This window comes from Ursus arctos, unplaced genomic scaffold (genome assembly GCF_023065955.2).
Source record: "Ursus arctos isolate Adak ecotype North America unplaced genomic scaffold, UrsArc2.0 scaffold_1, whole genome shotgun sequence".
NCBI lineage: Eukaryota > Metazoa > Chordata > Mammalia > Carnivora > Ursidae > Ursus > Ursus arctos.
In genome coordinates, this window is record NW_026622763.1 from 48280214 (window position 1) to 48294901 (window position 14688).

The 14688-nt window shown below is 43.7% G+C and overlaps 1 protein-coding gene across 5 annotated transcripts in view; it reads right to left on the bottom strand.

Moving 5' to 3' along the window:
* STK39 (serine/threonine kinase 39) overlaps positions 1–14688 on the bottom strand; it is a 440397-nt gene that overhangs the window by 200611 nt on the left and 225098 nt on the right. For all 5 annotated transcript variants that reach the window (XM_026492623.4, XM_026492622.4, XM_057318301.1 and 2 more), the window contains 3 exons: positions 11763–11871; positions 8426–8567; positions 6946–7001 (listed from right to left, as the gene is read on the bottom strand). In XM_026492623.4, the coding sequence (XP_026348408.1) occupies positions 6946–7001; positions 8426–8567; positions 11763–11871 (307 nt within the window). The remainder of the gene's footprint in view (positions 1–6945; positions 7002–8425; positions 8568–11762; positions 11872–14688) is intronic.

Genomic DNA, 14688 nt, shown 5'->3' on the forward strand with positions numbered 1-14688 from the left:
AAAGAATCCCAGGATAAATATATTTGCAGTGACCACCCCAAAGTGACCTGTTTTTATGAATTTCTGCTTAGAATAGTGTCTCTCATTAATTCCAGACAAACAGGCTTAGTCACTTGCCAGACAAAGATCTAAGCTCTTCCTGACAGCATGACAGAACATTAGATTGGAAAATAAAATGCTAGGCCGTGGGAAGAGCATGACTTTCAAATAGCCACTCCTTCTATCACGTGTTGTAGCAAACACCTTTACGTTTACCAAGGCATCCTATCCAAGTTCATTACCAGGAAGTCTCACATTCAGGTTCTCCGAGCACAGAAAATATAATAAGAAGCAAAGCATTTCCTTTTAAACTCGGAGTAGGCAGTCCTCAAATTTTAACTGATTATCTCAAACCTGAAGTTTTCCAGTCTCAAAAAGAGTGTGGTGTCACTACTATGCATAATTTGACACCAAATGACACCCGAGATGATTGCTTCTTCCATACCCTAACCTTATCAGAGACTTGTGTCTCAAATTGAAGGAGCAGAAAGGGACAGGGTGCCGAGTATGTTCCCTGCTGGAATCGCTATGCAGAGGTGCAGAGAAGCTCCTGATGGCTGCTGGGTTTCCATCCTAAACGGAGACCATTTATACACAGATTTAAGGCTGTCTTCCTAGAAATCCCAAGGACATGGGGTCACAGGCTCTGGAGCCAGATCCCGGAATCTGAAGCCTACTTGTGACCTGGGCAACTTACTTCCCCTCTCTGTACCTTAGTTTCTTGTCTATAAAATGGGCACATTTACAGGGCTGCGGTGAACGAATCACAAGGTGCTCAGCACACAGAACCCGGCCTGAAACACAGGAAGCACTCAATACACATTATTATTGATTTTACACCCCCGGCCAATAGCAATGTATATAATTCCCAGAAAATTCGTATTTCTAGGAACAGAATCAAGCATATTTGCCTTATTCACCATGCTTGTTGGCTGTATGAGAGTTTCTCGTGGTCTGAACCAGGAATTTTAATTTCCTCTTTTTTTTTTTTTTTTTTTAGGTTTTATTTATTTATTTGACAGAGAGGGAGCGAGACAGCGTGCCCACAAGCAGGGGGAGCCACAGGCAGAGGGAGAAGCAGGCTCCCTGCTGAGCAGAGAACCTGACGCAGGGCTCAATCCCAGGACCCTGGGATCATGACCTGAGCCAAAGGCAGACGCTTAACCAACTGAGCCACCCAGGCGCCCCTTAACTTCCCTTTTTCTAATAAAAAGTTCTGAGAAAGGAAATACATAAATGGTAGAGTGATTTAAATAAAAATGTTATGTTTTCTATGAGAACAGCACAAATAGTCTTTTTAAAAACAATGCTCATAATAATACTCTCAGGGTAAACAAATAGTACATTCAAAGAAGTAAATGCAATGAGAAACAAACTGAGGGCTACAGAGGGGAGGGGGGTGGGGGAATGGGATAGACCGGTGATGGGTAGTAAGGAGGGCACATATTGCATGGTGCACTGGGTGTTATACACAACTAATGAATCATCGAGCCTTACATCGGAAACCGGGGATGTACTGTATGGTGACTAACATAATATAATAAAAAATCATTATTAAAAAAAAAAAAAAAAACAAAGAAGTAAATGCAAACTTTCTCCCCTGCTTAAATTTTATTTCAAAAAATAGGGCCTTAAAGAACATAAGGATGTAAAGAGAAAGGGCACAAACAGCCTGAACAAAAGCAAAGTATTATCTACCCAAGTATAATAGGTAGCTTTCAACTCTCCCATCCACCTCCCCTACTTCACCCACCAGGCTTAGAGGGCAGCAAAAGACCCCAAGACTCCTGGTCCCCGTTTCTGTTCAGGCAGTAACCAACTGCCTGGCCAAGAAAGTGAAACTCCTAGAAAACAGAGACAGCAGCAGCCCTCTGTCTGTTCCAAGGAAGCACTGCATATGTTTTCTTAAAGCAATAACCTTATTTTATAGTTAGAACCAATAATTAGAAGTAATTTTAAGTACCATAGGAATTCAATGTTGTGCTCAGGTTAGAGAACATGGAAAAAATTAAATACGAATTCTAGAAAGCCACAGCCCCCGAGATGTAGAAACTGTACAATTTAAATGCCTGTTAACCCAGGGCGCCTGGATGGCTCAGGCAGCTAAGTGACCGACTCTTGATTTCAGCTCAGGTCATGATCGAGCCCCACATCAGGCTCCATGCTGGGCGTGGAGCCTGCTTGAGATTCTCTCTCTCCCTCTCCCCTCCCACCCCCCCCCAGCTCGCACTCGCTCGCTTGCTCTCTCAAAAAATAAATAAATAAATAAATAAAAATAAATAAATGCCTGTTAACCTACCATTATCCACCTGGGAAAGGGCCACTTCAGTTCATGGTATGGCACACGCAAGAAGTCACACACACAAAAGGGATGCCAGCGAGAGCCCAGAATGGAGGTACGCCGAGTCTTCACTATGTGCCAGGCTCTGTTCTTGGCACTTCACACACGGACTCATCTCGTCCTCACAATCCAGGTGGTGGCTTTCCACACGCACCCTCTGAACCCAGCAGCCCCCACGGTGCAAGTGTAGACAGGGTGACACTCAACACCACCACCCACAGTGAGGAGAGAAAACCCAAGGCCCAAGGGGGTTGAAAAAGTCACAAAATCTTACTTCAGGGGATCCCAACTGAGAAAAAGAAAAGGCCGATGGGCTACAGAAGGCCCAGAGAAAGAGCTCAGGTCATTAATCTGACAAGAATAATAGATGAAGTGACTGGCAAAGCACCAAGTGGCAGAAGAAGGCAAGGGTTACCCGCCTTCACATTTCAAAGGCAGTTCACTGCTATTTGGACCCTCTTAGTGAGCAATGATCGGTTCATCACCAAAGAGAGAAAATTAGTCGTACTTCCTTATCAGCTTAGAGCAAGATTAATGACAAGTTAACTTCCAAGTGCCATAATTAATAATTAGCTTTTTATAACTCATGAAAGCCCCTCAGAGCTGAACCCCCTGCAAGACTAATTTGAGGTACATATGATCCCCTGGCGGTGCAGGGGAGGGTCAGTGCGAGCCTGTCGGTCGCAGTGAAAGCAGTAACGGCAGGGATGGTAAGAAGAGTAGCACAAGTACCACAACGACTGTTGTGTGCCCACCGTGCGCCAGCCAGTTCCCATCGCTGGATGGGAAGAGTCGCATTCGATTCCACAGAAAGAGCTGTGGGGGATGAGATCCGTATCCCTCTCTAAGGAAACGGAGTCTGAAAGAAGTTGAGCAGCCTGACCAAGGTCACAGAACCTGAGTGGTGACCTGGGATTTTCAACCCTGCCAGTTCATCTGAGACCTTGCACCTTGAACTTGAATTCTCGGAGGTGGGAGAGTTTGAAGCTTCTGTCCACAAACGTTTTCAGTTGCCACTCATTTTGTTGAAGTTTTTTGTTTTTGTTTTTTTTTTTCCTAAATGTCCCTAGCCTGTGGGGTAAGGGCCACCCTCTAGAGTAAGAACAAGAGATGTCGGGGTGCCTGGGTGACTCAGTCGGTTAAGCATCTGCCTCCGGCTCAGGTCATGATCCTGGGGTCCTAGGATCAAGCCTGCATCACATCAGGCTCCCTGCTCAGGGGGAGCCTGCTTCTCCCTCTCCCTCTGCCTGCCACTCCCCCTGCTCTTGCTCACTCTCTCTTCATCAAATAAATAAATAAAATCTTTTTTAAAAAAGATATGCATACATAAGGCACTAACTTTGGTGACTCGAACAAAATTCAGTGTTAGTAATAAGAGCCACCAGAGTACAGGGGGAAGACACGTGGGTCAATGATCATTACGGATGCCAAGTGATGCCAAGAGGTTCTTCTTCCTCTCTTCTACTTTATTTTTTTTTTTAAAGATTTTATTTATTTATTTGACAGACAGAGACAGCCAGCAAGAGAGGGAACACAAGCAGGGGGAGTGGGAGAGGAAGAAGCAGGCTCCCAGTGGAGAAGCCTGATGTGGGGCTCGATCCCATAACGCCGGGATCACGCCCTGAGCCGAAGGCAGACGCTTAATGACTGCACCACTCAGGCGCCCCCCTCTCTTCTACTTTAGGCTACGTATGAAAATTGTTATAATAAAAGGTTTAAAAATGACTATTTGACAGCTTATGAAGTTTATTAAGTCATCTGTTTTCCCAGGTCATACTGTCACACAATTCAAAATCCAAAATGCTATAAAAGGTACACACTACACAGTCCCCCTTCCCCATTATCCTTCTAATGTTTCTTTGTGTAAATATAGAGATATTCTTATTGCTCCCCATTTCTTTCACAAAAGGTGACATATTATACACATTCTATTTCACCTTGTATTTATTTAACCACGTAGTCTGGAGACTTTTTCTTTCTGTGAGTGTACAGCAGGCTTTTCATTCTCCATTACAGTCGGTGGCTCCCCCATAACGTACACAGGCCACCTATCATATTTAACTGGGACGCCGACGTTGTTTCCAATCGACTGCAATCACAAACAGTGCTCCAATAAATAAGCTTATAATGTGTATCCCTGCCTGTTGCACATTTTTGGGGTATAATAAGCATTCCTCACATTTATTTACTTATCGTCACCACCATATCAGCAGTCATTTCATGGGACATGAAGCTTACATAATTTGGAAAACCCTCTGAAAAACAGACAATACAAAATTAGGTATAAATATATCTACTTCTTTAAAATCAAAAATTCATACCAATCCACTAGCATCCCAAAGATTAATAAGTTCCTTTCTTCTAAAATAGTTTCAGACAGTTAAACAAAAATGCCTACATAGAAATACCTCCTGACTGCAAGTCCGCTTCTCCTCTCCACCTAGAACACTCTGCAGCTCCCAGAAACACACAGCACTTATAGGACCCTGAACCCTACGTTTCCACGGGTGCACAGGATATCAGTGTCTTCTCGAATAATAGGCATTATCATCACCATCTCACAGATGGGGAAACTGAGGCTCACAGAGGTAACAGCCTGCCCCACACTGCTCTGTGGGTCTGGAACCAGGCCTGTTTGATTCCGAGGCCTTTGTGTTTAACGGAGACAGAGTGCCTCCACAGGGGTCTCAAGCCAATGACCGTATTTGACTAAATGTATCTTTTCAAAGAGAGGAATAATAAAAGATAATGCTTTCATTATTAGTTTTCCAGGGAAGAAACATTTGATTTGAAACAAATTCTCAGTTTCCCTTTTGTATTTTTAAAACATCTTTTCTCTCCTTTATAAGGAAATAAATGAAAGTCCCCTTGAATGTACCCAACTAAATACAGAGCCCAAGGTCAGCACTGTGCCTGTCATATAGGCCAGGCATCGCCTGACAGGTTCCCTGGCACCTAAAGAGGGACAAACAATGAATCAAAGAGATGACTCAAGGCTTACCCTTTGTGTTGGGGGTGTGTTTGTTTTCTGCTGCGCTCTCACATTTCTAATAATACCCCAGAGCCTCCCGTTTGTCTAGAAACAAGACTAGAACTAAGGACTCTGATCAACTCTGCTCTAAGAACTTGACATGCAAAGACCCTAAGCCCTAAATACTGGAAGAGAGGCCTCTTCTGCTCCAACTCAGAAAGCTGCAGAGCAGGCTGATGAAACATTTGGGGCGAGCTTCGGCGCTCTTCAACGACAGGACCACGTGAGCGATTCGCACCAAGGATGCTGCCAGGACGCGCTGCTAGTGACATTCGGTGCCTGGAAGCCAGAGGGCTGAGTGACCTGCGATGATGGGGACAGTGAGGTGCAAGGAAGGCCAGTCTAGTTAAAAATGCAAAAAACAGAGATGGCTGAGAGGAGGGTGGAGGCAGGCCTTCCTGGACATGGAGTGAAACAAGAGCCAATACAGATATGGCTCCATTTTATCCCGGGCCTTTCCGGGTACTCCAGGTACAATAACAAAATGAGAAGTGCTGCACACAGAGGACACTCGTCTGGTGCATTCCCTCTATGGACACGCGCTGCACCTGCCTGCCGACTGCCATCAGCAGCCACGCACGGGCTGCCCTAAGACCAAAAGAACCCACAGGCTTGAGTTGGGTTCCCAGTGCTTTTAGCCACCTCTTCAGAAATCACAGGGCTTAAATTAATAGAAGGGTACAGTGTTTGAAACTTCCAAACTCATCAGAAAAACTCTCAAAAGTGCTTTTCTTGCAGTCATATAAATATCACCTTTATTCAACCTGAAAGGTAGAAAAAATAAAACTGAAAGTAAAATCGTCTTTCTCAAAAGGCTATGTTCTAAAATAGCACTGTTTACTGGATCATCTAAGAAAAATTTATCAAAACAATAGGGGGGGAAAAGGGGGTGCCTAAGTAGCTCAGTCGGTAAGGCATCCAACTCTTGGTTTCAGCTCAGGTCACAATCTCAGGGTCATGAGATCAAGCCCTACATCGGGCTCCAAGCTCTGCGGGGAGTCTGCTTGAGTTTCTCTCTCCCTCTCCCTTTGTCCCTCCCCACTGCTTACTCTCTCTCTCTAAAATAAACAAATAAATCTTAAAAAATAGTAATATAGGAAAAAATGTTCTCCTCAGACCCAAACGTTCTAGAACAGGGCAGCCCAGATACATTCTTTTTTTTTTTTTTTTAAAGATTTTATTTATTTATTTGACAGAGAGAGAGAGACAGCCAGAGAGAGAGGGAACACGAGCAGAGGCAGCGGGAGAGGGAGAAGCAGGCTCCCAGCGGAGAAGCCCGATGCGGAGCTTGATCCCAGGACCCCGGGATCACGCCCTGAGCCGAAGGCAGACGCTCAGTGACTGAGCCACCCAAGCACCCCATCCCCAGATACATTCTTAAAACAGATCACAGGCATCCATTCATTCATTTATTCATTCACTCATTATTGATTTTGAATGATAATGAATGATATTCCTTGAAGTGATTTAATAATGATATTCCTTGAAACTGTAACATTTCTGTCAAAAGAATTTCTATTTTTCTCAGCTTTACCTGCTATTTGTACCGAACCATCCTCACCCAGAAGAATATTACCAGCTTTCAAATCCCTGTTAGAAAAAAAAAAAAAAAATGGAGAATGAATATGGAATACAGACACTATATTGCATGAATTCACTCAGAGAGATTTAAAAACATACCACATAATGTTGCTATTTAACATAATTAACATTTTATAAATATTAAAATTATATCACAGATTTTTAAAGTTACAGGGATAAATTATGATTTTATAGTTTGCTCCTGGGAGATAGGATTTTAGTAACAAATATATATACGTATATTTCTTTTAGAAAGTTTTTTTTTTTTTTAAGATTTTATTTGACAGAGAGAGACAGCCAGCAAGAGAGGGAACACAAGCAGGGGGAGTGGGAGAGGAAGAAGCAGGCTCCTAGCAGAGGAGCCTGATGTGGGGCTCGATCCCAGAACGCCGGGATCACGCCCTGAGCCGAAGGCAGATGCTTAACGACTGTGCCACCCAGGCACGCCTAGTAACAAATATTTTATACGGAATCATCATCCAAATTGAATTAAATCACTAGTGAGTACGTTCTTTATGTTATAGAGTTAGAGACTGTCCATTAACTCACCATACTATCACTTTATCAAGAATGAAAGCTGATAATTCTGTGTAAAACTGTTCTACTTCCACTCAAATGTGTCTGTGGTGCAATTCCAAATTAACCCCAGCAGCTTCCTCAACAATGGATTGGATCAGTGTTTCCTCTGGGGAGATACTGATTATAAATACTAATTACAATATTCTATATTTCTTCACCACATAGGAGTCTTACTACTTCAAAAGAAAAAGGACAAGTTACAAGTTTGATATCCAAGGTAGTATTTTTTTCTAAGTACTGAAACACATGGCAGACATCCCTACATGTATCGGCCACGCAGAGCTCAAGACAGGGGAATTACCACGTCAGCATCACTAATAAAGGTGATTTACTCACAGCTATCCCTAAGGGTCCAAGCAACATGAACCCTCTTGAAACATCAAACACTCATATTCTAGGCTGTTTGGCTATTGAAGGAATGAACATTTCAGGCCACAAAAGAAGATGAAATTAGCTCCCCCTCCTTTCTTCACACCACCATGCCCAAAGTAACGAACATTTTACAGTGTCTGGAACGGTTCTGCCTACACTAGGAAGGCAGAGATGTCATCCTGCTCAACTGAGCCGACTTCAAGAGGAGCATGTTAACTGATTTTTTTAAATGAGTTCTCTCGGTACTTTTTATGTTCTGCTTCTATTTCAGTGAGAGCAGATAAGCCAACCCTGAGGATACTAATATATTTCATCAAAATGTATTCGCTTGCTTCTTTCTTCAGGACTGTTTCCTCATCTATTCGGCCTAGCTTGGAGATACTGTTGCTGCCTCCCTGCAACACGTGTTTCCTTAATACTCCTTACAAGCTAGAGCTAAAGATACAAACGGCTGAACTTCAACATCGGTGCGGAAATCCTACCTGTGAATCTGACCATTTCTGTGCAGATAGTCTAAGCCTTCCAAAACCTCTTTAAGAATTGTTGCTATGATTGCCTCTTCCAGAACTCCATTCTTGTGTTCCCCTCGGTTGACGATGTATTTTATGATATCCAACATTGAACCTAGACAGAAGAAGTGGAAACTTTGTGTAAGCATCTTCGTTACCTTTCTAGGTTGGGCTCCACTATTTAGAAAATGAAGTGGAAATGTCAAAATATGTTTGTTTATTTAACACAATCCCCCCCCCCCCAAGGCATACAACTGCATGGCGGCACAGGACCAGAAACCCTACATCCAAGTCTGCGAGAGCACCTTCGGCGTGAGAAGAATTCCGGGTCAGGGACCACAAGCTTGCTCAGGGTCACCTCAGGGTTAGTTCCTTTCTCCTACACATACACAACTGGTTACAGGCTCAAAACAGGGTTCAAAATGTTTGAAGTGAAAAAACAAAGGAGGAAGAGGCCAGAGCCGTGACCTGATGAGAAAGAGAAGCGCAGATCTTTATGAATATCTGGAACACAAGTGGGAGGGAGGAAAAAAAAAGTATGTTGCCACCAGACCCCTGCTTACAACCAGAAGATTCCTTTCTGTGACTCTAGGCAAACTTTATTTTCATTTACTTGATGCATTAAGTGCTGAATTTCATAATGAAATAAATACACAGTACTTTGTTACCATAAACAGATTAGTATCCTTGGCACTGTGAATTCATGTTTCAACACATATTAATTAATATTCCAAACCTCCTGGTCATTTTAAAAGCCATAATTACCTGGGGGTTCAACATTTCTGAAGAGTTAACAAATAGCTTACCTCAGGACCTGAATTTGGCTCCGGGCTCTCTATGATTAACTGGGAGAACTGAGTTTCCCCATCAGCTATTACTACACCAGACGAGCTGCCTGCCCCTCATTAAGAGATTTAATGTGATAAAATATTATAAAAGAAAACAAATGCATATTTCCCCCTCAGAGAAGCATCTATTTATTCATTGATTCTTAAACTTATTAATAATCTGGAAAACGAGACTTCCAAAAATGTTTTGTTTTTATCTTACAAGGATATACCGTACAAGCGTGCACGCGTTTCTGGCCTGCTGAAAGAAAAACGAGCAAGAGTCCGCATCTGCCCCGGACTCCCGGACCTGTGGAAACCCGCTTCAAACCTGTTCTTCTTACCTAAAGCCCGGGGAGACTGACTAAATTGGATTCTTTTAAAAAGACAATGACAATTTCTTTCAAGTCCTCAGGCAAGGCAATAGGGAATATTTTCGAGCTTATAAAAGGTTAATTGGGATCAAAATAAAGACAGGAAGTAAAATCCTCAGCTTGAGCTGAGTATTTGGGGCTGCCCAGGGCCCCAGGTAGGCAGAATTTCTCAGTCTCCTCCGAGCTGGGGGAACCCCGCAAGAAGAGGCTCGGTGAGGGACATCTTCCTGCCAAAGGAGGGGCCTCCGCAGAGCCCAGGGGCAGTCCTGACCCTCAAACCCTGCAGTCTGGCTCCAGCAGGCTGTCTTTTTCTTTTTTCCCTTGTTTCTTTCATGTTTAATTAAAAACCAAAGTAGGCACTCAAGGAAACAATGACTAATAGGATTGACAAGACTGGGAACAGAACCGGACTCAGCTCTCCCAGGCTCCCCGCTGAGACCTGCACAAGCAGACCCAAGGCAATTACAGAGCATTTGTCCTCTCGGTTCGGGGCCTCTGCTGGATCCAAGGGTTTCTTTAAAAAAAAAAAAAATTAAGATGCCCCCCACCCCACCCCGAGTTGGCCTTCCCTGGAACTAGGTCTGCAGATTAAAATGGTAACCACAATACAAATTCTGCAGTGCCAGTTTGGGCTTCATCCAGGCACCACAACATGCTCTGCTCCTAAACCACACTTCATGTCTGCGAAAGGTACAGAAGGAGTGAGAGATGGGGGTATGCTGGGTGTTACAAAGAAAATCACTTGGGCTTTCTAAACTTCAATTTCCGCGTCTGTAAAATGAAGGTGATAATTCTCGTGGCGTCGCGTAGCTTTTAAGTCAACAGGTCCCAGCACCATTTCTTTCCAGCGCTAACAACTACTGTGCAGGTGACCTTGGGCAAGCTGCCTAACTCTCCCGAGCTTTGGGGAACTTTCTGAGAAGCAGGGACGGTGACACCGGCTATTCAAAGACACTGTCCAGATTCGATGAAACGAGAGGTTAGTAAATTGCCTTGAACGGGACCTAGCCAGAGAGTAAGCGTTCAATAAAGGTAATGGTTCTCATTACCATTCTCTATCAAATAGTGATGTTAAAAGATTAAAAGAAAAAACATGGGAATGTGAAAGTGTCTTGTAAGGTAAATTGTCAGTGGCTTTCATAACTTCAGTGACCTGGGGCCAGAGGGAAAGTTCTTCTGCCTTTTCAAATGCAAACATAGGATGAAAACAGTGCCACTGCTGACTAACATAACATAAAAAAAAAATTATTTAAAAAATAATAATAATAAATAAATAAATATTTGGTAGAACTTCCCTGGGGGGAAAAAAAAGGAAAAAAGAAAATAGTGCCACTGCTGATCAACACTGCAACCGTTAGCATGAAGCTCTTCTCCATTTCAATTGAAACAATATTCACTGAGCACCCACAGGGTGCCAGCTCAGTAAAGGAGAAGGACAGGAGACCGCGCTCTCCTGGGCAAGTCGGCAATCTAACCTCCATCTGCGCTGTCCGCCACACAGCCATGAGCCAGCTGTGGTTATTTAAATAGAAGCTAATTAAAATTGAAGCGAAATTCAGAGCCTCAGTAACACCAGCCCCGTGTCAAGTATTCAAGGGCCACAAGTGCCTACTAGAAACTAGAGAGCACGGCTCTAGAACATTTCCATTACCACAGAACTCTGAATGAACAGCGCTGGAAGAATTCATTATATTGCGATGTAGGAAGGACTTGAATCATATTAAAAACAAAGAGTTTAAAGAGGAAAGACTGATTAACTCTTCTGATGAGAGTCGGGGTGGCTGCAGAGAGAATGTGACCTGCTCGGACTTCAGCACCTGGAGAGGGAAGGACAGACATCTAGGGCTGAGGAGCCGCAGAGGTGAGGTGTGGGGAAGGTGGGGCGTTGGAGGTACTGAAGGAGCCTCCCCTCCACCTTCTTGGTGTAAAAGGGCACAGGTAGTCTAGGCAGTGAAATCTGGGCTTTATTCTCTAAGTAAATAATAAACAAGCAAAACTTTTAAATACAAAAGGGAGGGGACCAAATTTAAAGTCTTATTCAATATGCTGGCTCACACAAAAGGAAAAAAAAATCAAAATAAGAACAAGCAAATAACAAAACCTACTTACCTCCACTTAGTAATTTCATGACCAGCCAAAGTTCATCTTTTACCACAAAAGAGGTGTAATAGGTCACTACATTGGGATGGCTGCATTGACTCATGGCTTGAATTTCTTTCTATAAAAAAAAAACAAAACAAAACATGACATAGTACCATGGGGTCGAAAATCAGGAAACAAAACAGAAGGGAAACCACAACTGAGTACCTGGGCACTTTTGCTACTTAAAAGCATACCTGGGGGGCTGCCTAAACCTTTAGCTCAACGAAGCTCCATGAGAACTAATTCACCCTCATGATTAACGTGCTGCAATTGAAAAAGGCCTCTTCAGGAGCCCAGAGAGCCCTGTGGACCAAGAAACCACAGAGCCACTGTGGACCTGAAGAACGGGGCAGAGAAACTTCAGCCGGGCCCATCACCCAGATGGCCCCTACTCTGCAGCAGAGAGCTCTGGCACTCAGGACTGGGTGCCTCCTACTTGCACTGGAGGCCTCGACAGAGAGAGAAAAGACCAATTGGGTCCTTAAAGGACTGGGTCCCACGGCAAGCCTCAACTCTAGGGGCTTAACTCCTCCCTCATCCAAACCTTGTTTCTGTCTCTTAGGACTGCTGTGATGTTGTAAATGAGCAAATACATATGAATATGCCAGAGCGTAATTTCCCAAAGTCTATTTCATGATAGATAGTCCATAAAGGAAAAAAAAAGGGGGGGGGGAGGCAGGCAAAGTGATAAGCTTGGGAAATATCATATCTCTCCCTCTAAAAAGGGTCACGGGGAATATCAGTACTGTCAATGGTTCTGAGAAGTCCTGCAGTAGATATATTGGCATAGTTGAATCCATACTAACAATGCAGTTAAGGGGCACCTGGGTGGCACAGTCATTAAGCATCTGCCTTTGGCTCAAGGCGTGATCCCGGCGTTATGGGATCGAGCCCCACATCAGGCTCTTCCGCTGGGAGCCTGCTTCTTCCTCTCCCACTCCCCCTGCTTGTGTTCCCTCTCTCGCTGGCTGTCTCTCTCTATCAAATAAATAAATAAAATCTTTAAAAAAAATGCAGTTAAATAACACTTTGTGTGTCACAGTGTAGGAAACACTACTACTGAAGAGAAATAAACTTTCATACACAGACATAAAACAATGAAGTTCTGAAATCAAACAAATAGGCCACTTCAATAAACCACATTCTCCTACAATACTCAAGTTCCCCTTGGTTTTGATGCGTCATTTTAAGTTATTGCCAGATTTCTCCTATAACGCTACAGTCAAATGCTAACCCTCAAAGTCACCAGACCAGCATAACTGGCTTGCAAGGTGCTGTCCGAAAGCCACAAAAAATAACGTAAGTCATCAAAGAAACCTCATTTATGCTATTATGCATTTATGATGAAAGAAAAGTGTATTTATGCATCTTACAAATATTTTCAATAATAACGTGCATGTAGTTAACTTTGAATTCACTTCTAATCTCCTGGCCAGAATATTCCAACGGAGCTGCAATCTTTACATAGCCAGTCCCACCTGATCTTCAAACTGCCAAGACTCTGTATGTCAGGTAACTTGGACAAGATACCATTAAGTATCCAAACACATACATTATGGTTTGTGTATGTGCTACAAGTGCCTTTTACCAAGGATACATATATAAGAAAATCACTAATTTTTTCATCTTCGTTATATAGCAACACTTTTCCTTCATCATTTCCCCTCATCCATTTAACTAATTACAGGTTTTCTACATCTGACACTTTTCAAGTCAGCTACTCCTGTCCTTTGAACAAGACCTGAAACCCGAGGTCCAGTTTCCATCTGTTTCTGGTGTTAGGTTTTGATACGACAAGATGCCTCCGAAGGAGAAATGGAACACTGCCCAGACCAGTCCTACCTCGTCACCAGCAGCTGCTCACTGTGGGGATGGATGGCCCACTTGGGGGGCCTGCAGCATTAGGTAGGGGCCTCTCCACACAGATGCCCCCTGTTGCTCAGAGAAAGGAGAATACTGTTTCTTGAAACTACGGGCACTCTACACTCTCACCATTTTACATCTAATGCAAATGAAGGCTTGTCTAGCTTTTAAATCATTCATCAAAATGAACAATAAATAACCAGTGCCCATATGAAAGGAAATTCTTCTGCACGGAAGCAAAATTGGGCCAGAGTCTGGAAAAACACGTTTTCTCGTGCTTTCCATGTAGATGGCCGGTATCACTTCCTACCCAGACTACCAGGTTCTCCAACACTGCAGTGAGCTAACTGTGTGTGTTTGGGGGCGGGGGGGGGTGGACGACTTGCGGGCATGAGTGGGAGCATTCGTGTGTGGGGTGGGGGGAGAAAGAGAAAAAGGGGAAAAGGGGGAGATGGATAGAGAGGGAGAGAGAAGAAAAACAACTCTTTTAATTAAACAAGGGAGAAACTCTTTTAAATAACCTGTGGATATAACTTATCAAATTGTAACACTTCAAAATTTTGGGTCTAAGAGGTACCAGCTAGATATTTAAAGGTCCTGGGGATTTAAAAGAAAAAAGGAGGGGACACAGGGGCAGCTGGGTGGCTCAGTTGGTTAAGCGTCTGCCTTCGGCTCAGGTCATGATCTCAGGGCCCTGGAATCAAGCCAGGCTGCGGGTTCCCTGCTCAGTGGGGAGCCTGCTTCTCCCTCTGCCCCTCCCCCCATTCATGTTTGCTCTCTCTCTAATAAATAAAATCTTTTTAAAAAAGGGGGACATAGATACCACCCCTACTAATACACCCCAAGGAGCAACACAGGGCAGATGGAAGGAGTGGGAAATCTCAGCACGAACTTGCATAGGTCTGACCACTCATAACCCACATTCTCCTTCCATGCAGCCTCACTGTCCCTCTTCACTGCTTGGCTAGGGGGTCCATACCCCCACTCCTACACCATCCAATTTCCCACACAAGCCTTTCCATGCAGTAGA